At 45.7% G+C, this 22,367-nt stretch overlaps 1 protein-coding gene across 1 annotated transcript in view; it reads right to left on the bottom strand.

Annotated features, from left to right (window-relative positions):
- Nucleotides 1-20,962, bottom strand: part of Muc4 (mucin 4, cell surface associated) — a 48,439-nt gene extending 27,477 nt beyond the window's left edge. The window contains exons 1-2 of the mRNA XM_013019316.1: nucleotides 20,881-20,962; nucleotides 1,585-1,722 (exon numbers count right to left, since the gene is read on the bottom strand). Of these exons, the coding sequence (XP_012874770.1) occupies nucleotides 1,585-1,722; nucleotides 20,881-20,962 (220 nt within the window). The remainder of the gene's footprint in view (nucleotides 1-1,584; nucleotides 1,723-20,880) is intronic.
- Nucleotides 20,963-22,367: the final 1,405 nt, after the last annotated feature.

Here is a 22,367-nt window from a genome sequence, read left to right as displayed (position 1 = left end):
GCAGAGAGAGCTAGAAAAGAGCAGCGAGAGAGAGCTCAATTGGTCTTCTTATTGCCTAGTTTGGATCGAAACTATTCTGCATCTGTTTTGATGGCAGAATCTTTTTAAGAATTAAAAGCAAAATGTGGAAATAGTGAAGATTAGTAGTCAAAAGACCTTTTCATAGACGGGGACTTCTCTAAGATGGTATGTCTCCACATAAATTTAAAGAATCCTTAGAATTTGTCCTATGAGCTCCTTGAGGTTGTTGGGCTCCAGTTGAAGAAAGTTTGTCCTTTGAATATTCCTCAAATGGGTTTCACTCCATACCCGCAGCTCCTGACTCATTGGAGCCCTGGCCTGGTCCCCATTGGAGAAAATTCCAAGCAAGCACGGAGCCTTTCCACTGCTGTTCTCTAATCTCCACAGCCAGCACAGTGCCCATCACAAAATGTAAATCTACTGTGTCCTCCTTGGTTCTCCTTACTATAGCATCCTCCCACACACCAGTCTCCATCCCACGACTCTTACCTTGCCCAGAAACCCCAAATGTTTTGAGAATCTCTTTCCCATGCAACACAGGGACTGCTTTGTACCTTCATGCCTTTCATCCAATTGCTTAGACTCTCCTCCTTACTTGAGGTGCTACCCTGCCCCCAGATCCTCTTTGCTCTTGCCAGAAAGCTTCCTGTTCACCATAAACTCATTCCTACACTTTAGAGGCTTTCCATTGTAACTAGTGTGTGGGCTTGCACCCAAAGGACAATTGGTCTTCCCCTTGAGAATTGGCATCATGACCATTTCCCAGTTTCAGATCTCAGTCTGATGCTATGCACAGAGCTTCCCTAAGCACCCAACTCTGATGCTATCTCGCTGCTTCTGTAAAGCCCTTCTGATTCCAGAGAGCACAGACCTTGAATGAACAGACTGATATCGAACACTCTGTTATATTACACGTCCCCCCTTTTTTTTGCCAGTCCCCCGTTGTTGAACTCAGGGTCAAGCACTATCCCTGAGCTTCTTTTGCTCAAGGTTAGCGCTTTACCACTTGAGCCACAGCACTACTTCTGGCTTTTTCTGTTTATATGGTACTGAGGAATGGAACCTAGGGCTTCATGCATGCTAGGAATGCTAAGCCACATTCCCAGACCAACATATCTTCCCCCCCCCAACACACACAAAGAAATATCAGAGCCAAGTGCTGGTGACTTGTGCCTGTAATCCTAGCTACTCAGGAGGCTGAGATCTGAGGTTCATGGTTCAAAGCCAGCCCAGGCAGGAAGTCTGTGAGACTCTTATTTAACCACCAGGAAACCAGAAATGGTGCTGTGGCTCAAAGTGGTAAAGCGCTATCCTGAAGCAAAAGAACTCAGGGACTGCAGCCAGGCCCCTGAGTTCAAGCCTCATGACCTAAGGGGGGGAGGGGAAACAGAAATATGGGGGGCAACTGAATTTCTCTTGGCCCAAATGAGGGCAGTAGAGGTACCCAGAGAACCATTTCCCTTAATTATACACAAGGACCTTCCTAGAAAATCTAATCCACCACAATTTCTATGTCTAGTAGACTGCAGGATAGAGAGGCCCCAACTTAATGGCATCACTTACCTCCTAAGGGCTGGGTGGGGAGACGGGGAGCTGTTGAGCTGGAGCCTGTGGAAGCACTGGCAGTAGAGGTGGTGAGTGTGGGAGGGGATGTGGAGGGTGGTGAGGGACTGCGTGGCCTCAGGGTATTTGTCACTGCCCCTGGACACGGAGGGAAAGAAGACATGAGTTAAAACTATTGCGAGCAGCAGAATCATGACTCAGAAAATTAGGATCTAGAAATGAAAGTTCCAAGCTTTCTCCTCTGAGCTCACCCAAAAATCCTATCTATATGAGCATTTTAAGTTACCCAATAAAAGATGGAGAGATACTGAAAATATACGACTAATCACTGTATCCTCCTGTGACCTTGGACATAGGCCCTGTTGATACCACTAGACAGTTGGTTCACCTGGAAAAGCAGTCCCCTGAGAAACAGTCTCTGTCAGAGTGGGTCCACTTGGAGAAGATGAAACGGTTGACGTGGTCACCTGGGGGAGGATGCTTATTTGAGACTGGCTGGTGGCCTCCATGCTTGGAGTCTGGGTTATCTGAGAAAATGCAGTTGATTCTTGAGTAGAGGTACTGAGTGTTAGTCTTGATGATTGTCCACTTGACACAGGTGTCCTGGAGAATGCCACAGTGACTGGAGTAAAACTTCCAGATACCTGTGGTGATGATGTGTCCGATATGTTCCCTGGAGTGGATTCTGAGGATCCTGTCATGGTAAAGACCTCTGACACTGGTGAGGATGATGGGGTAGTTATGCTACCTGTAGGGAGAGATTTCTGCAAAATTGTCTCTGTCGAAGTGTGTCCACTTCTGAAGGATGAAAGAGTTAAGGTAGTCATTTGAGACTGAGTGGTGGATTCCAACTTCTGAGTCTGGGAGTTCTGGGAAAATGAGTCAGATTCCTGAGTGGAGGCAATGGGGCTTGGTCCTCCTGATTGTCCACTTGACACAGGTGTCCTAAAAACTCCCGTAGTGACAGGAGGAAAGCTTACAGATACTTGTGGTGGTGCTGTGTCCCCAGTGTTTCCTGGAGTGGAGTCTGGGGAGGTTGTCACGCTGAACACCTCTGATGTTGTTGAGGGTGTGGTGCTCACACTAGAAGGACTTGAGGTGGTTATTTCACCTTTAGGGGATGTCCCAGGAGAAACAGTCTCTGTCAGAGTGTGGCCAATTTTGGAGGATGAGTGAGGTGAGGAGGTTGTCTCTAGGAGGGTACTCATTTGAGATTGACAGGTAGTCATGCTGTGAGTCTGGGTGTTCTGAGAAAGTGAAGATGATTCCTGAGTGGAGGTGCTGGATATTGGTACTGTTGACAGTTCATTTGACACAGGTGTTGTTGAGACTTCTTTAGTGACTGAGTTGAGACTACCAGCAGCATGTGGAGATCCTGTGTCCCTTGCATTTCCTAGGGTGAAGCCTGTTGAGGTTGTCATGGAGTTGTTGATACTAGAAAGAGATGAGCTAGCTGTTTCAGCTAGAGAGGATGTTCCAGGAGAAACTGTCTCTGTCAGAGGTTGACTAGTTGGGGAGGATGAAGGAGCTGAGTTGTCCCCCTCTGTGCGGGTACTCAATTGAGACTGACCGGTGGGCTCTGGACCCTGTTCTGTGGTGTTCTCAGAAAATGAGGCTGATTCCTGAGTGGAGGCAATGGAGCTTGGTCCCATTGGTAGTCCATTTGGCACAGGTGTTGTTGACACTCCTGTGGTTACTGGAGTAAGACTTGTAGATACTTGTGGTAGTGATGAGTCCCCCGTGTTTCCTGGAGTGGAGTCTGTGGAGATTGTCCTGCTGAACACCTCTGATGTTGTTGAGGGTGTGTTGCTTACACTGGAAGGACTTGAGGTGGTTTTTTCCCCTTCAGGAGAACTCACAGAAGAAACTTTGTCTGTTTCATCTGTGGACGCTGTCTTGATTGATACTTCTGATGTTGTTGACATTGTATAGCTACCATTTGAACCTGAACCAGAAATGATAACATATTATTTAAATATTAGAGACAAGGTGCTAGAACTTTATTAGACTGGACAGGGTAAGTCAGTGATATCAAAGCTTTTGACTCCCATTTATGCATAAGGCACCCCATATAACTTTCATACATAGTGACATCTATAAGCCTTAATTTACCCTAGCCATAAATTCTGCACAGGCCTACTCATAAGTAATGTTATGAAAACAAGTGTCTGCACTTTGCTTCTGGTACAGGTTGTTTCTGAAGGTGGTAATGGAATAGTTGATTCAGTGCACCCTCTCTTTCGCATGTGCCAACAAATTGTTTGTCTCCGGCTTACACCATTGTTTATGTAATTATGTAATCAAAAGATTAGAACTTAAATTGTACACTCTAGAACTTTCAGTGTCTACTTGTAATCCTAGCTTTAGGGAGGGTGTGAAAGGAAGATAGTGAGTTCAAGGCCAGGCTAGGCTACTTTGGAAGACCCTGTCTCAAAACAGAGTAAAATTTAACTTACTTCTTGCCCTATACACATATTTTTCAAGCACTCACAGGAGATGTTTGACTTTGTTTCACAGCTTCCTTTTCATTTCAATCTAGTGCTTACCCGCATCATTTTTTCTCATACTCACCTTTTTCTCATTCCTCCCTAACAAAAGTTGGATTTGATTGTACATACCACACATAGGTGTGAAAATTTTACTCTGCACGACATTAAAATGTGCAATTCATACTAATAAACATAACTGCAAAGGATTATCAGCACAAGAAGGTGATTTTTCATGATTGGTCAAATTCAAAGCACTCAGAGCATGATAAAATAATAGTCTGGATGCACCCATGGGTGGTTAAGAGTGCTAATGTTCAGGGCCTAGTAGTAAGTCTTGCAACTATGTAGATGAGCCGGTTGTATGTGAGAATTTTTCAAGTGAAGATATACCATCAGTTTTTCCTAAGGAATTTAGAAATAAAATATGCCAGTCTTTCTTTCTGTAATCTCCAAATGTTCCTTCCTTTCAAAGAGCCATCAGAGGTCCCAAAAGATGGAGGTGGTTTCCTTCACCATGAGTGACTGATTGTCTTTCTGCATATTAGGAAACCACTGTGCCTTCCACACAGTGCTTGGTGGGGGCTGAATGCATCCCCTAAGTCTGCTCTGGGTCAGAGCTTGAGGTGCTTGCCTGGAAAGAAACATCTAGAAATAAGTAGAGAGAGGTAGAGGCACAGGATCCTCACCCAAAGGGCACCTGAATAGAGCTTCTAACTGCTCTATAAGGAAATCCCAGAGCTAAGTGTGGTTTGGGGGTACAGCATGTGCCCAGCATGCCTGAGGTCTGGCTTGATCCAAGCACTACCCCTACTTTCAAAAAAAAAAAAACCACCACAAAATCATGAGTTAAACGTTCCTTGGTTCTGCCCATCTTCTTCATGAGGGAAAAGACGAGATTAAACTGGAATGGTGAGGTGACTGTTGCTTCCCACTGTAGCTGAGGATGACAGCCTGGGCCACCACACCGCGCCGTTTTGTTCACATGGAGTTTTACACTTTCTGCCAGGCTGGCCTCGAACTGCAACCCCCTGGTCTCTGCCTCCCAAATTACAAGGATTACTGGCTTGAGCCTCTGTGCTGAGCAGTCATGACTATTCTTATATGAAAAAAAATTGTATCCCCCGGGGCTGGGAAGGTGGCTCAGTGGTAGAGCACTTGCCTTGCATGCCTGAGGCCCTGGGTTCAATTCCTCAGCACCACATAAGAAAAAAAAAAAAAGCTGGAAGTGGCGCTGTGGCTCAAGTGGTAGAGTGCTAGCCTTGAGCTGAAGAGCTGAGGGACAGCACCCAGGCCCAGAGTTCAGGCCCTATGACCGGACCAAAAAAAAAAAAAATTATATCCGCAACAAAATGTTTAAATACTATATTTTTATTTTTGGCTGTGGGGCCTGAACTCTGGGCCTGGGCGCTGTCCCTCAGCTCTTCAGCTCAAGGCTAGCCCCCTACCACTTGAGCCACAGCGCCATTTCCAGCTTTTTCTGCTTATGTGGTGCTAAGGAATCAAACCCAGGGCCTCATGCATGCAAGGCAAGCACTCTACCACTGAGCCACCTTCCCAGCCCCTAAATACTGTATTTTTTTGTTCCAAGTATTCTTCTGTACTTACACTACTAGGCGCCATTCTCTTGAACTTATCTTAAAGGTCTCTGAGTCTAGTCAATCTCATTCAATAACTTCCTTCCATTGATCTCTGAATTTTCTTTTTTTCCCCCTTTTTTATTGTGAAAAGATCATACAGAGGGGTTACAATTACATGGGCAAGGTAATGAGTACATTTCTTATCAAGCATGGTTGCCTCCTCTTTTGTTTCCCCTTCCTATCCCTTCCCATCTCCTGGTCTCTGAATTTTCTAACCAAAAAGAAAACTATTTTTTTGCATAGGAACTTATTGTTTGGGGCTTTTAAACCATTTGTGGAAGGAGGCTCAAACTTAGGGCCTCTCAAATGGCAGGCAAGTCTCTACTACGAAGCCACTACCCCAGATCCCTCCAGCTTTTCCTAACATTAGTATTCAAGAAGTTGGGAGGGAAGAAATTCAGAGTAAGAAACTCCTAGGGATGAAGAATTTAGGCTCAAGTACAGTTCTTAGAGTAGACTATAGTCTCTCTCCCCCTCTCCTTCCCTCTCCTTTTCTTCCCCTCCACCCTCATACTGTCCTTGCATTCTCAGTCCAGGTGACTCATCCTCTCCAGTACTGAGATAATAGGTTTGCACCACCACTGCCAGCAACCAGGTTTTTTCTTCTCAAGAGAACTATTTAGATGTTTAAGCGAGAGTGATTATGAGTCAATTTATTTTTTAATAAAAAGGAAGTGACTCACTGACAAGTTTGTCAGTACTGCCTGGGGACACATTTCTAAACTGAAGTGGACTCAGGCAGCGACTGAACTGCAGAGATGGACCATGAGGTTCTTAATTCCCCTCCTTAATCTAACTGGTAGAGGGCTTGGAACTCTAGGCTTACTCTCTCCTTTATAAAATTGCCATCATTTTTCCAAATAAGGTTTAGATTAAGAAGCATACTCCTTGCAATTTTGATAACCTTGCTTCTTATTCCTAAGAACATAATATTGAACATTGCTCTGTCATCAGGCTTTGAGTCTTGACAGAAGCTAGCTCCATGGTGAACTTCCTAAACCTACAGGTTCTCAGCCATTAACGCTCAGAGCCTGTGACCCCTCTTCTGGAACCAATATTGGCAGCAAAAGTTTCATGATAGCATAGAGTCTTTTGTTGTTGTTGGTGGTGGTGGTTGTGGGGCCTGAACTCTGGGCCTGGGAGCTGTCCCTCAGCTCTTCAGATCAAGGCTAGCACTCTACCATTTGAGCCACAGCGCCACTTCCGGCTTTTTCTGCTTATGTGGTACTGAGGAATCGAATCCAGGGCCTCATTCAGGCAAGCACTCTACCACTGAGCCACCTTCCCAGCCCCACATAGAGCCATTTTTAAAGTAAAGGTTTCTATTTGTTTAATAGACGCTTTCCAATGCAGGGCTGGGATCAGAAGAAAGAAAAAGAAACACTCAGGAATGAAGACGTTGAACTATCATGATAAATCAATACCCTTAGAGAATTTGCTGTTCTTCAGATGTAGTTTTGCTTTGTTTTGTTGTTGTTTCTTTGGTTGGCTCTTGGCAATACTGGAGTTCAAAATCAGGGTCTTGTGATTAAGTGCCCTCCTACTCATGTAAACCATACTTCCAGCTTTGCTTTGTTTTTTTGTTTTTTGGGGTTTTTTGATAGGGTCTTCCACTTTTGCTGAGGCTAGTCTCAGACCTCCACCCTTTTAAATATAGCATCCTAGGTAGCTGAAATTACAAGTTTGAATCCCCAAACTCAGCATAGCTCTGGCTTTTAGAGAAGGATCTTAGATCAGGACCCTGTTAACTGCGTTAAGCAGGAACTCCCAGTGGAAAGGACAGACTAGAAGAATCAGGAAGAATGGAGAAAAAGAATGCAGAATAAAGGGTAGAATAGGAATAAAGTGTTAGAAATAGAATCAGTGAAGCTAAACTGTTGGGTTCTTTAAAGATAAACAGAAAATACTCACAAGATAAGAGGAGAAAAAAAGAAATGAAGGGAGAGGAAGGGAAGAAGAGATAAAAAATGAGAAAAAAGGGCTGGGAAGGTGGCTCAGTGGTAGAGCACTTGCCTTGCATGCCTGAGGCCCTGGGTTCGATTCCTCAGCACCACATAAACAAAAAAAGAAAAAAGCCGGAAGTGGCACTGTGGCTCAAGTGGTAGAGTGCTAGCCTTGAGCTGAAGAGCTGAGGGACAGCGTCCAGGCCCAGAGTTCAGGCCCCACGACCAGACCCAAAAAAAAATGAGAAAAAATTTAAATATATAGCAAGATCATTTTACATTTAAGAAACAATTTCAATTTCAATTTTGAGTGTGTCCATGTGTGTGTGTGTTTGTGCGTGTGTGTGTGTATGTGTGTGTGTGTGTGCCCAAGGCTAGTACTTTACCGCTTGAGCCAGAGCTCCACTTTTGGCTTTTTGGTGGTTAATTGGAGAGGAGAGTCTCACAGACTTTTCCTGCTTGGGCTGGCTTAGAATTACAATCCTCAGATCTCAGCAACCTGATTAGCTAGGGTTACAGACATAACCACCTGTTCCTGTCAGTAATTTCAATCTTATGCTCTTATGCTCCGTGACTAATTTTAAAGTGTTGATATAATTTTAATACTCAAAGGTAAGAAATAAAAACACAGATTAATAAATCTTAGAAACAAAGTGGATAGAAATAACTCAAGCAAAATATTAGCAATGCGATGCCTATATTGGATTAAAAATAAAACATGCTAGGCACTGGCGGCATATGCCTGTAATCCTAACTACTCAGGAGCCTGTGGAAGGGAAACATAACTATTCAGAGATACAGAAAAAGTATTTGATAAACATTAACACAAATCCCTGTGGAAAGTCCTAGCAAGTAAAAAATGGAAGTTAACAACCTTGATTTCATCAATAATATCCATCAAACCCCATGACAGACACTTAAAGATATAATTCTGTAAATATTTTCTTTAAAATCAGAAAGAAGAACATGCCAGCAATCATTTTTTTCTACTGAACCATTTGGGTAAAAGTCTTAGCCAGTGCAATAAGAAAAATAAACAAAAAAGCACAAGGATAGAAATGATTATTTCTTTTTTATATGGAAATAAAGAAACAAGGGGCTGGGAAGGTGGCTCAGTGGTAGAGTGCTTGCCTTGCATGCCTGAGGCCCTGGTTTCGATTCCTCAGCACCACATAAGCAAAAAGAAAAAAGCCAGAAGTGGTGCTGTGGCTCAAGTGGTAGAGCATTAGCCTTGAGTTGAAGAGCTGAGGGACAGCACCCAGGCCCAGAGTTCAGGCCCCATGACCCCCCCCAAAAAAAAAGAAACAACCCTATAGTCCTTTGCAAGTATTATAATCATTTATATCACAAAGCCAGTCAGGGGGTTGTGGGATATGAGCAAAAGTGTCAGATACTGAGTTTTTAGAGTCTCACTCTTAGACAAAAACAAAACAAAACAAGAACAAAAGAAAGTTAGTCAGGAATCGAGGGTGAGTCTCAGTGGTAGAGCTCTTGCCTAGCACATATAAAACTTTGGGTTTGATCTCTAGGACCACTAAAAGAGAAAAGAAAAATGCTCTCGAATTTATAAATTATTGACAAAGTTCTTAATATATGAACAAAATTTTAAGAAGAACTGCATTCTTTATACATCAGTGAAATAAAAATATTTTTTAAAACATGACAAAATAAAAAGTACTAGTGGGTGTTAGTGGCTGGTGTCTGGAAATCCTAGCTACTCAAGAAGCTGAGCTCTGAGGGTCATAATCCAAAGCTAAACTGGGCAGGAAAGTCCACCAGAACGTATCTCCAATTAATCACCAAAAAGCTGACAGTGATAGGACACTAGTGTTGAACACAAGAACTCAGGATGGTGCCTAGGCCCCAAGTTCAAGTTCCAGAGCCAGAACAAAATAAATTTAAAAAAATAGATTAAAAAAATAGATTAAAAAATAAACTAAAACTACTTAAATATAACAAAAGGTGTTTTTCCCATATTCAACTATTTAAAAGAATACACACTCATTTTATGCATTTAGAAAACATATAATTGAAAGGCAAAAAAATCTGTACCGTACTACTCAGATAACTACATTGCTAGGCTTTCCCCCCAAGATATTTCCTATGATCTGTGTGTGGTTTAATTTACCAGTATAAGTTTAAAATTGCCCAGTATACACAACTTTAACCTTACCATACATCATAAGAATTTTTTCATGTTATTATTTTTGTACTCATAGCTAAAGGGAGACCAATCTTTTGTGCCTTGGGTGGTAGATATCTCTTTTCTGCCTTTTGGACCATGGAAGGTCCCAGAAGGACTGGGTGAGCTCAGGCAAAATCTTGGTCTAGAAAACTCCCAAACCTAACCATTGCCCTTCTAACTGGAAACTAGCAATATTAAATTCCACATCTCTGGAGACAGGGGAGAGGCAGGGACTCTCCTGAGGTGGTCTCTGTAATGATGAGAACTCAGGGTCGTGAGCACTCCACTGCCTGAGTCTTGCAACTTTTTCCTTCGTAAAATGAAATGCTCGCTCTCTGTATTGCTAGTATCTGTGTGTGATACTGTGAATGTTTGTGTCTATGTCTTAGATTTTGGGGGGTGGGGGTGTTGGAGGGATGGTTCTAGTACTTGAACTCATGAACTGGGCCTTGTCCCTTAGCTTTTTCACTCAAGGCTAATGATCTACCTCTTCAGCCACACCTCTACTTCTGGCTTTTTACTGGTTAGTTGGTGGCAAGGGTCTCATAGACTTTCCTGCCTAGGCTGGCATGGAATTTTGATCCTTAGATCTCAGCCTCCTGAGTAACTAGGATTATAGGTATGAGCCACTGATGGCCAACATGTTCTTTAAATATTCAATATATGAAATTTTAAATACATTTTTAATTGTAAAAATACTCCACCGAGGGGTTATAGTTACTTGAGCAAGGTAATGAGCATATTTCCTGTCAAGCATTGTTATCTCCTCCTTTGTTTTTCCCCTACCCTCCCTTCCTTCCCACCTCCACAACTACACTCCCCCCTCTCCTCTCTCCCCTCCCTGCCTAAATTGTAAAGTTCATTTTTTTTTAACATAGTGTCTTGTACATCTCATTGTTACAATGGGTCAACCTGTATCCCTATTTAAGCATTTTGTTTTTTCCCTTCCCCTCCCCAAGCTAGAGAAGTGTATATACAAGATTCAGGGCACCAACATCAAATACATTGAAAACAGGGATTGTACTGTGGTGTGGGGGAGGAACATACAGAGAAACAAAAAAAAAATCACATGGTACATTATAAATACGTTAGGAGCAATAGCTCAATATATATAATTAGCAGGTCAAATGTTTGAACTGAATTAAGCATGTAGCCAAATTTACACTGAATAAAAGACTCATTAAATAATATTTCACCATAGGGAAGCTTACTTAATGAACTTCCTGATGCTTTCTGGGCTGTCCCTAGTGTGCTGCTATTGCAAAGAAAACTTTGAGGGCTGTACTTTATGCTCAGTTTTGTTTCACTATTTCAGCCTACTTCCTGGATGTCAATTTCTCTTCACAGAATCCAAATAGAGCTGTATATTTTTTCTGCATTATTCCTACACATGGCCAGATTTCTTGGTAGAAAGGTCAAGCCACCATATCTTCTCATTGGCAGTGCCTGAAAGAGCCCTGTTTTCCAAGATCCCTTCTCTTTGAAAAACTCTCTGCTTGCTAGTATGGATTTGGAGTCTCTTCAAACAGACTTGTGACCTGGCAATCTTCCTTCTCAATGTTAATGCAAAGAACTTTCTAATCATGATAGATTGATTAGTGTCGCTGGCTTCAGTGGACAGCAAGAGCAGGGAACCGCTTCATGTGGGTGATGTAGTTTTACTTATTGTTGGGCTTACCCTTGTCAAAGGGAGTGATGTGCACTAATCACAACAAAAACGCAATTACTATATTTGTCTTTCACCACTGTTTAAACAATAAATCTCAGGCCACTCCTTCAATAGATTCTTTAGTGCCTCAGAGAAACAGTTTGCAAATGATTATTCTTAGATAAGAAACCTTGGGGGCTGGGAATGTGGCTTAGTGGTAGCATTACAAATTAATCCTTGGGCTGACATTGAGAATCCAATTTCTTGTTTTTGTTTTTGTTTTTTTTTGGTCCGGTTGTGGGGCCTGAACTCTGGGCCTGGGCACTGTCCCTCAGCTCTTCAGCTCAAGGCTAGTGCTCTACCACTTGAGCCACAATGCCACTTCCAGCTTTTTTTGCTTATGTGGTGCTGAGGAATTGAACCCAGGGCCTCAGGCATGCAAGGCAAGCACTCTACCACTGAGCCACGTTCCCAGCCCTGAGAATCCAATTTCTCATTATGGGATGAGATCTGGGAATTTTCATTTCAAGGATTTTATCAGGTTCCCAGAGTGACTCTCATACAGGGTGGCTTATAGACCACATTTTAACAAACATTGCTGGGCACTGGTGGCTTATACCTGCAATCTTAATCATTCAGGAGGCTGAGATTTGAGGATCCCAATTCTAAGCTAGCCTGGGCAAGAAAGTCTGTGAGATTCATATCTCCAAGTAATCACCAAAAAGCCAGAAATGGAAGTGTGGCTCAAGTGGCAGAGTGCCGGCCTTGAGCAAAATAGCTCAAGGAAAGTGTCCAGGCCCTAAGGTCAAGCTCCAGGACTGGCACATGCACATGTGTGTGTGTGTGTGTGTGTGTGTGCACGTGTTTGTGTGCACCCCCCCACTAAACAAACAAAATATCACCACTTATCTTGCTCCCTCCTTTTTCTATTTCTTGTTTCACCGTTGAGCATCTTACAAAGAGTGGCTGACACCTACAAATCACCCCTTCCTTATGTTTCACCGCCTCAGTCACTTTGGCAAGACACATTCTTCTTGGGTCTCCTGATGCTTATACCATTTGGCACCATCTATTTACTCATTCATTCACTTGACCAACATTTATGGATTACCAGCCTTAACAGTGACCCCTTGGCCAGGGTCATCTTGATATTCCTACAGGATTCCCCTTTTGGAATGGAGTTGGGTTTCTGGGTGACATTTTCAGGCTCTCTCTCCCTCTCACTCCCTTACCCCCCTCCATTGCATCTACTTTATGCCTTACAAATATCTAATTCTTCCTGAGCTCTCTCACACCCACATTCCAGATTGCTCATCCAGTGATTTCCTGCCTAGCTGGTCCTGTGTAGCATGTCTAAGTCAAGTTTTCCTCCAACTGTGTCTTTCTCCATCTTTCTTCCTTCTGTTAACTGTTAACAATAGTCCCCTGGATGTCCAGGCCAGAAACTCTGAGTCATATTCAGTTCTTTCCTCTTCCTTGTCCCCAGCGTCATAGTTTGGCACCAGTTATTGCTTCTCTAAATCATTTCTTTTCTTCTTCACTTTGCTGCACCATGCTCATCACTCCAACTGTTGCAGCAACCTATTAACACTCCTGATTCCATTTCTTTCACCCCCTGTATGGTTTTGATATGATGTGATCCTCAAAGGGTCGTCTCTTGGAGGTTCTCAGCATGGTGGTAGGACCTTTAAGAAATGAGCTGTTGGGAAGCTTTTAGGTGCACTGGAAGCATGCTCTGGGAAAGGACTGTAAGACCTTTCTCTCTCCAGCTTCCTGTTTTGCTGATCCGATTGCTCATTCTCATATATGCTCCTGATGTTCCATAATGAAAGTCTCACTAGAGCCTGCCTCATGCATCCCAAACTGTGAGTTAAGTAAACCTTCCTTCTTTAAAAAGTCAGCCTGTCTGTGGAATTATTTTATTTTAGAATACAAAGTTGACTAATACATTCCATTCTAACCTTCCATCAGACACTGCATGGCTGGTGTTGTTCTTCAGCTCTGGGGACCAGGAAGGAGAGTTTCTTCCATCATATCCTTAGGAAAGACTTACTTTGGAAAATGGTCTATAGTTCTGCTTTGGTAGGTAATTGGTTGAATGCTGAAGACACAGATCTATTTGCCTTAGAGGCATGGAGACAAGCAACTAGAATTTCTTCTGTTACCACCCCACCCCCCCACACACACCCTGCCCCACAACTTTGATTAAGATGCCAGAAAGCAGGTTGCCAAAGCAGTCTTCCTCAAAGGAAGGCCACTTGGTGATGGTTGAACTTCCTCTGGTTGTGGCTGAGTGTCTGTATGTGTGCAATGATGGTTTCTATAAGAAGGAAGACATCTGTATATCACCTTTACAATAAAATTTAAATTAAAAAGAGAAATAAGGATGTTCCTGAGGCATCTCTACATCATAAAAAATCTCAGCGTGGGGCTGGGAACGTGGCTTAGTGGTAGAGCTCTTGCCTTGCATGCATGAGGCCCTGGGTTCGATTCCTCAGCACCACATAAGCAAAAAAAAAAGCCGGAAGTGGCGCTGTGGCTCAAGTGGTAGAGCACTAGCCTTCAGCTGAAGAACTGAGGGACAGTGCCCAGGCCCAGAGTTCAGGCCCCACGACCGGACCCCCCCAAAAAAGATCTCAGCGACAGGCATTGTCTTCACTTTGAGTTCTTTCTTTTGGGGTCTGGTTGTGGGGCCTGAACTCTGGGCCTGGGCGCTGTCCCTCAGCTCTTCAGCTCAAGGCGAGCGCTCTACCACTGAGCCATCTTCTCAGTCCCTCACTTTGAGTTCTTAAGTGTGAGCTTTGATTAACTACTTTCCTGGCTTCTTGACCCATCCATGTACAGTTGCCTGTGTGCTGCCCACAGGAGACACGTTCTGACTAATGAAAAGTGGATGCTTCATATTTACATGGTGCTCTCCAGGTTATCTCATAGTAGTGGCCCTCAGTTCACAGGCGAGATCAAGCTTGGTAAACACATTGTCCAGCATCATAGTTCTCGTAAGCAGCAGGGCTGACATTGCCAACACAAGGGGCCAAGGCGCTGAAGATGTGAGTGAATTGCTCAGCCCCAGGACTGACACTGAGTGCCTGGAGAGCTGACAGGGTCCTGCAGCAGTGGCAGGTGATCTGCCGTAGGTGCTTGGGCTGCACCTGGGGACAAGTCTGCTACACTTTCAGGGACAAATGGTGTGCCATGAGGACATTTTGTGAGGACGTCAGAGTGTGTTGTGATAGCTATTGACCCCTTGGGATGACAAGAACGCTAGGCGACAATACATAGATGGTGGAGTCTGAAATGGACAGGGTGAAGTTCTTTCAGAGGAGGGTCACTCAAGGTCACTCAAGGATGGGGAGATCACCAGAGCTGGCCTAAGATGGGCTGTTCCTCAGCTCCCACTTCATTCAGAGAGGCTGGGTGAGGTCATTACTCCCCTTGAACTATGGGGGTGGAGGGGTAGAGACATCTAGGACCCATATTGTTTCTCTCAGGACTCCAAGGCTGATCAAGTTGAAAGTGATGATAGGCATCCCCCAGTGACCCTCTGGTGACTCTACCGAGTATGAGAAATTGATGAATGTGTTGTTGATTCAGGAAAAGGAGTGGTGGCCGCTGTGGCAGATCACATTCCAACAGAGCAGTGAAGTCACTCCCTGAAGAGAGAACAAAGCCTGTGCCTTCCATGCACCGAGCACCGTGGGCAGAGCCAACTTCTTAGCACCTACACTGTTTGTCTTGAGTTTTTCCTGGACCTGGAGGTGAGGTATCCATAAAACATGTCTCCCACAATGTGTCACTTCGCTGCTGCCTGGGGTAGGGGAGAAGCCCAGCAGTGGACTGAAAATCAGCCTGGAGGATAAAACGTATTCACATCTGGGCAGCAGTGCCCTGACAGGTATGAAGTTGAGAGAGAGAGCAGGACACCAGCAGCTGGTACTGGCTCTAGAATCACTCATGAGTGCGGTTCTATCCACCGAGGGGTGATTTTCCTGTGTTGGTAGAGTCAAAGACGAGGAAAGACACCAACTCCTCATGCCCCTCTGGTGACTGCTCTGGCTCAGGTGCCAAGACAGGCCTACAGCAAGCACTCTATAAACAGCTATTGGAATCCCTAGACCCTGGTTCTTGGCTGTTTTCACTGAGTTGAAATGTGGGATGTGGTTGTACCTGTTTCTTCTACGATTGTCATGGTGGTACCAGGGACCAAAGGATGCTAGCATGATGGTTATAGCCCGAGAAGGGTGGCCACCACCATAGCCAACAGTTGCCAAGATCTCAAGGGCAACCCTAGGCTACAAGCGTGACCCCCTCCTCCAGTGGGAGTCAGAAGAGATGACCTCCAAAACCAAGATGGTGGGAGCCCGACTCATCCCTGCCTTCTCTCCAATCCATTTTCCTTACTCGGTCATTCCAAAGTTCATTTCAAAATCAGAACACACCACTCCTTTATCAAAAATCTCTGTGTGTCAGCCCATGTCAGTTACTTAAATTCCACAATCCATTCCATGCCCGGCCAAGTCCTGGCGCTCTTTTAAATCCCCCTAAGGTACGGAGCTCTTTCCTGGCCTACATGTGCTGTTCACTGCTCTGCCTGCTCAAGCCTGGCTCACCTCCATCTCTAGCTTCCTCAGCTCAGAGAGGACATCATTGTCACTCTCCTCCTTCCCTTGGGAATTGGGAGCTCTTCTGTAATGTTTTCTTTATCTGCATGTGGTGAGGTCTTAACTGGAAGAGGCTGGCTTACCTCAGTTGATTCTCCACTGTGTGCATGCAATTCTGCCCTGGAACAATGGTAGCATTGCTTATCCGCTCTCAGAATTAAATGAATTAATGAATGACTCTCAGCAAGGATGGACTGGGCTGGCTGGAAGGTTTGTTTGTAGACATAGTAAACTACCAGGGAAACCTGGGTTCTAAATTGGGAAAGAATGTACTCATTCTCTGACTCACGTAATTGTAACCACTGTGTACATCACCTTTACAATAACATTAAAAAATAAAAATAAAGCCTGGATTCTCATCCCAGATGCCTTACTTCTGGGTCACGTCACCTTTAACAGGTCACTTAGCTTAGACAGAGTGCTTTCAGAAAGAACCACCGCTTATTCATTTTAGTGTTGAGAAAGTGAATGAGTAAATCCAAAAGCTGAGCACTTTTCTCCTCTCAAGTCCCTCAAACCTACTGTGACTGGACTTTAGGAACCCAAATCACAATGTGAGCTGGGAAAGCCATACAGACAGTCTATATCCATGTAGGACTTACCCATGCACCTGCGCAGTGCAGAGCTGCCTGCTACTCAGACCACACCGTCCGGGAACATGGCTGCCATTTTAGAGGCCTAATGCCATACAAGTTCCTAGGACCCCTTCAGAGTCTCCAGAAAAACGCTGAGGACTCAACCTCTATGGAGTGCTGACATATTGTCTTCATTTTGACTCAGCAACTCAATAACATGCCAGGGAATGAGTTCAGCTTAATAGAAAAATATAGAGTGGAGGGAAAGGCTGAAACTAGAAGACCAAGCCTGGAGTATCAGTCCTGGACTGAAAGAAGCATCTTCATGGGCTGGGCTCTGCCTGTGTGAGGCATTTGACACACCATGAAACCAAAAAACAGATGCAGTGTCAAACTACTTATTTAAGCATATAAAAGGCCAAGTGCTTCTCAGCCTTTCTTGGCAGTGAAGTCACAAACTAGTTACATGGCAAACAGTGCCTGGCCAGCCTCCACCTTGAAGCTAAGCCAGAAAGCAGGGTGTGGAGGAGACCAGAGGGCAGTGTAGCATGCTCTGCTCCATGGCTGAGGCCCGCCTTTGCCTCAGTAACGGCCAAATAAGTCCACAAACTCTATAAGTCCAGCAACCCTTGCTGACCCACAGGAAGGATGGGTGGTTTTATTTTATTTATTTATTTATTTATTTTTTGTCGGTCATGGGGCTTGAACTCTGGGCCTGGGCGCTGTCCCTCAGCTCTTCAGCTCAAGGCGAGCGCTCTACCACTTGAGCTACAGCACCACTTCCGGTTTTCTGGTGGTTTATTGGAGATAGGAGTCTCACGTTCTCTCCTGCCCGGGCTGGCTTTGAACCGTGATCCTCAGATCTCAGCCTCCTGAGTAGCTAGGATTACAGGCGTGAGCCACCAGCGCCCGGCAGGATGGGTGGTTTTAGAGAGGCCTGAGCTCCTAGAACAAGTGGACCAGTCACTGAGCCTACAGAGGTTTCTCCTCCATTCCCAGGCCCATTGGGCTCTCCATCCCCAACCTCCTAGCTCAGAAATGGAACAGCCTCTCTCAAAGAAGTTTTAAGGCCGATGTTTGCCAGACACTGTCTTGTTTCGTCTTCATGACAACCCTATGTAGTGGCTCCTTCCATCTTACTAGTTTTGGCATTGAAGATGAGACTAGATCTGAAAGCACTTGGCCTGTGTTCCTTGGGTTGGTAAGTAACAACATTGACACTAGTCTTCTGACCTGAAGCTCCTGCTCTGTGCTACACATCTGTTGATCACTGGCTTGCATTTGGTTGATTTTCTTGGGAGAACTTTTTGTTCATGGATCTCCTTCTGTTGGATATCCTGGGCACAGAGAAGAGTGCCCTGAGGGTACAGATAAGCCTGAGGTGACAAGTTGGGGAGGCCTCTCCTAGCCTGATAAATGCAGTGGCAAATCTCTTGGGAGGAAGCCAGTAGGCTCCTTCCCTGTTGTCCTGTACTTGCTATGGTCTGCTAAACTCTGAATGGTCAGGGTAGTAGCCCCTCCATTATGGGAGATAGAGGCCTGTATGGGCCCAGGAAGATAAACCATTCCTGCAAGAACTACCAGGGATCACAGTTTCCATTTCTTCCATGCCCAATTCTACTTTCTCATCAGGACTTTTCCTAGAGAAGCTTCCTCACCATGTTGTTCCTTTATGGAGCCTGGGTTTCCTTCTGGCATGGGACAGAAGTGGCCCCAATATCTACATCAGATATAGTGCAGCCATAGGAACAGGCCTCCAGTCCCCCAGAAGCTGCTCCAGGAAGTGGAACTGCCTGCTTTTCCCTCACCAAGCACTTCTAAGGTCCCATCTTGTGTTCAAGTACCACCTCCCATGTCCCCTCACCCCCACCCCATCCACTCTCCTAGCCATGCTCCATGGTGTCATAGGACTCAGGGCTCCAGAGTGTGCCCAGCTTTCTTCAGATCATCCCACCCCCATCTTCCTTCCACCACCTTCTCTTTTCCTGCCATTCACCCCAACTCTTAATCTGTAAACCCCTCTTCCTGGCTCTTTTAAGTTTAATGATTGTGACACTTTGGGGCTGCATGCAGAGTTGGTACCCAGCACTATTGGAGTTTAAATCACAAAATGCAATTTAAACTGGTGGTCAGGAGGACATGTCATTCATCTGTTTTTGACTAAGGGAACCAAATCCAGTAGAGCAAGGATAGGGGCTGGTCACAAAGACCAGAACACCTAGGAGCAAAGCCAAGACAACCAGGACTCCTGAATCCAAGTCATCTCCCGCACACCCCACTTCCTTCTTCCTACTGCCCTAGGGGTCATGGCTCCTATGACCACCTTCTTCCTCATCCTCAGAAGAAGCCCTGAGGAGCTGGCCTCAGCTGACTCTTTTTGGTCCCTGCTTCCTCAGCTTGAATTAAGGGCCTTGGAAGTGAGTGGGAAAGTTGAGATGATAGTTGTTTCATTGGATCCTAGACAAACTCTTAAAATGTCATGGAAAGCTGGGCACCAATGACTCATGCCTGTAATCCTAGCTACTCAGAAGGCTGCCATCTGGATCACCATTTGAAGAGCCTGTGAGACTTTTATCCCCAGTTAACTACCCAACCCCTTAAAAAAAATCCAGCAGTGGGGCTGGGAAGTTGGTTCAGTGGTAGAGCGCTTGCCTTGCATGCATGAGGTCCTGGGTTCCATTCCTCAGCACCACATAAGCAAAAAGATAAAAGCTGGAAGTGGTGCTGTGGCTCAAGTGGTAGAGCACTGGCCTTGAGCTGAAGAGCTGAGGGACAGCGCCCAGGCCCAGTTCAGGCCCCATGATCAGACCCCCCCAAAAAAATTCCAGCAGTGAAGCTGTGGCAAAAAAACAAACAAACTCAGAAACATTGTCCAGGCCCTGAGTTCAAGCTCCAGGTCTAGTTCAAGCACACAATCACACCCACACAAAATGTCAAGGAAAGCAGAATATTGTACTGCTCTGACACTGTGTCTCATAAGAAGAGGTGTTCCTTCTGCCCCATTCCCAGGAAATAGTTCCTTCCATGAAAGTTAGGCCTGCTGAGGTGAGGAAAAAGCTACGACTCCAACTTTGGTCTATGCTTCTGATCCTTCACTCTCTCAGGACTCTAGACCTTGAAGAAGCTCCAGACACCCGGCCCAGAAATACAGAATGCCCTCACTAGGACTTGGGTCCACCCCATCCTGAACTCTGTATGTGATGAGAAAGTGGGTGTGCAGGAAGCCACATCCAGTTCTAGGACATGGGCCTAAGAGGGGGTGGGAACTCATACTTCCTAAGAAGGTGCTTTTACTGCTGAACCACACCTTTGACCCTAACTTTTGCTCTTTACTTTTAAGATAAGAGTCTTTCTTCCTGCCTGGTGCACACCTGGATGTGACCTACCTACTTTAGGCTAGACCACAGTAGCTAGGATAACATATACACACCACTTAATCCAGCTCTCCCTCAAGAAGGACTCGATGTCTTTCTGCTTGGGCTGACCTTTAACCAAGACCCCAAACGGTCTCCCAGGTAGCAGGGATTACAGGTGTGAGCCACCAATACTTCGCTCCCAGGGGAGGCTTTTAAATCTAACGTCAGGGTAACCAGCTGACTGTTCTCAGCATTCTGGACGCTTCTTGTCCCAGCCTGAATTCTCGATACTATTTTCCAGACCAGCTAGCTTGTCCTCAGCCCTTTCCCTTCAGCTCTGCTTGTCTCCTTGACTTTTCTCTTTTTCTGTCCATTTTGCTTTGCTTTGTTTATTTCTCAGTGGACTGTCCTCTGACTAGACATGGCTCGATGAATTCTTCCATTTATCACCAGCTGTTGTTGGGTGCTGGTGGCTCTCGCCTGTAATCCTAGCTACTCAGGAGACTGAGATCTGAGCATCATGCTTTAAAGCAAGCAGGAAATTTAGTCAGACTTTTATCTCCAACAAACTACCAGAAAGCTGGCAATGGAGCTATGGTTCAAGTGGTAGGGTGCTAACCTTGAGCAAAGAAAGCTCAGGGACAGTGCCCAGACCCCAAATTCAAGCCTCAGGATTGGCATGCGTGCACGAGCGCGTGTGCGCGCGTGCACACACACACACACACACACACACCTCTCCTGGCAGGCCCCTTGAAGCCAGTTTCTCCCAGCTCCAGAATGCTTCCCCAGGTTCATCACTTACCCTGAACCACAGGCCAAAGGAGGTGGGAACATAAGCAGCTCAGGAGCACCCAGGGGACCCTCCTCCAGTGAGGTGGTCTCATGGCTCCAGAAGCAGTCCCCGGGGCTCTCCAGGGAAGCTCTGCAGCACGCAGTGTCCAGCAGAGGTGAGTCTTACCCCAGCCCGCTGCTGGCCTCAGACAGGTGTATTTCCCTGAAGGGGCCAGCATAAGTACTGGGGAGGAGGACAAAAGAAGGCGGGCCCTATGCCAATCATCCTTCCCAGCTCTTTTCTTTCCTCAATCTCCACCCCCTTCCCCCACCAGGAAAAAATACCACTACACCCATTACCCTGCTCCTTGCCAGCCTGAGCCAAGTTGGGGGGAAGGATACAAGGCAGAAGCAGAGAAAGAGAAACAAGGCCCACCGGAAGTGATCAGACACCTCCTCCCTGAGGGTGCTGGGCCTTTTCCTTCTTCCTCAAGGCCTGTGGAGGGCTCCAGCTCCAGTTCCAGCTCCAGCAGGAGGCAGCTGGACCACTGCAGAAGAAAAGGCAGGGACAATGGGGAAGGAAGGGTGCGGAGGGAGGGAGCTTGGGGCTGTGTTAATCAGGGCAGGAGGGAAGTAGATAGAGACTCAAAGAAACATGGGAAGTGGCAGGAACCCCATGGACGGAGGGGAGTAGGGATTAAAAATAGCCTGTAGACTATGTTTGAGGGAGAATTGGTGGGCCCAGCACATCTGCTCAGGGTGAGCACATGAGAGGTTCTCAGCACAGAGTAGATGTCCTCTTCAGGACTGGGAGCCCAGAGCAGGGTCCAGAGAGCCCCAGGCAATCTGGGAAAGTCGCTTAGGGATCTGATGTGGGTGGGAAGGTGTAGGTACAACCTGGGTACAGTGAGTCACTGAGATCTAGAAGCAAGTAGAGGGTGCTCCTGGACACACCGGAGTTCTAGTCACCCACATTTGATCTGTTAGGACTCAACAGACTCAGGAAAAAAAGGATGGGGACCCCAAGACAGGGAAAACCAGACAGCTCTGAAGATGTTGGAAGGAAAACAAATATAGTTTCCCGCCTCGCCTGCCCTTTGCCACAGTCTGAATCTCTGTTTCTGGGTATGAGATGAACCCCAGAGCAGGGGTTCAGACTTGCCAGAGTAAGATTTCTGGTGTTTAAGGAGAGTCAGCCTTGCCAAGGGGGGAGGGCTAGAGTGACACTGCTGTCATCTCAGAGGTCCATGGTGGCCCTATCACCTTACTGTTGACTCCTTGAAGTCTCATTACAGCCCAAGCTCAAAGGCTGCCCCTTGCCATTATGGTGCAGATATTGCACTGTGCTATAGACATGTCAGGGTAAACCAAAGCCCCCTCCCCTCCACCTCTGTATGGATAAGTTGGTCCCATTCTTGTCTGTAAGCAGCAAAGACATAAAGAGAATGTGGGATTTGGAGCCTTGAGCACCTGGACAGAATAGTATGAGTATAGCTACCAAGGCCCAACTTGGCCTGC

The sequence above is a fragment of the Dipodomys ordii genome, unplaced genomic scaffold, assembly GCF_000151885.1.
Source record: "Dipodomys ordii isolate 6190 unplaced genomic scaffold, Dord_2.0 Scaffold45, whole genome shotgun sequence".
In the NCBI taxonomy this organism is placed as follows: domain Eukaryota; kingdom Metazoa; phylum Chordata; class Mammalia; order Rodentia; family Heteromyidae; genus Dipodomys; species Dipodomys ordii.
This window is presented reverse-complemented; position numbering and strand designations above follow the sequence as displayed.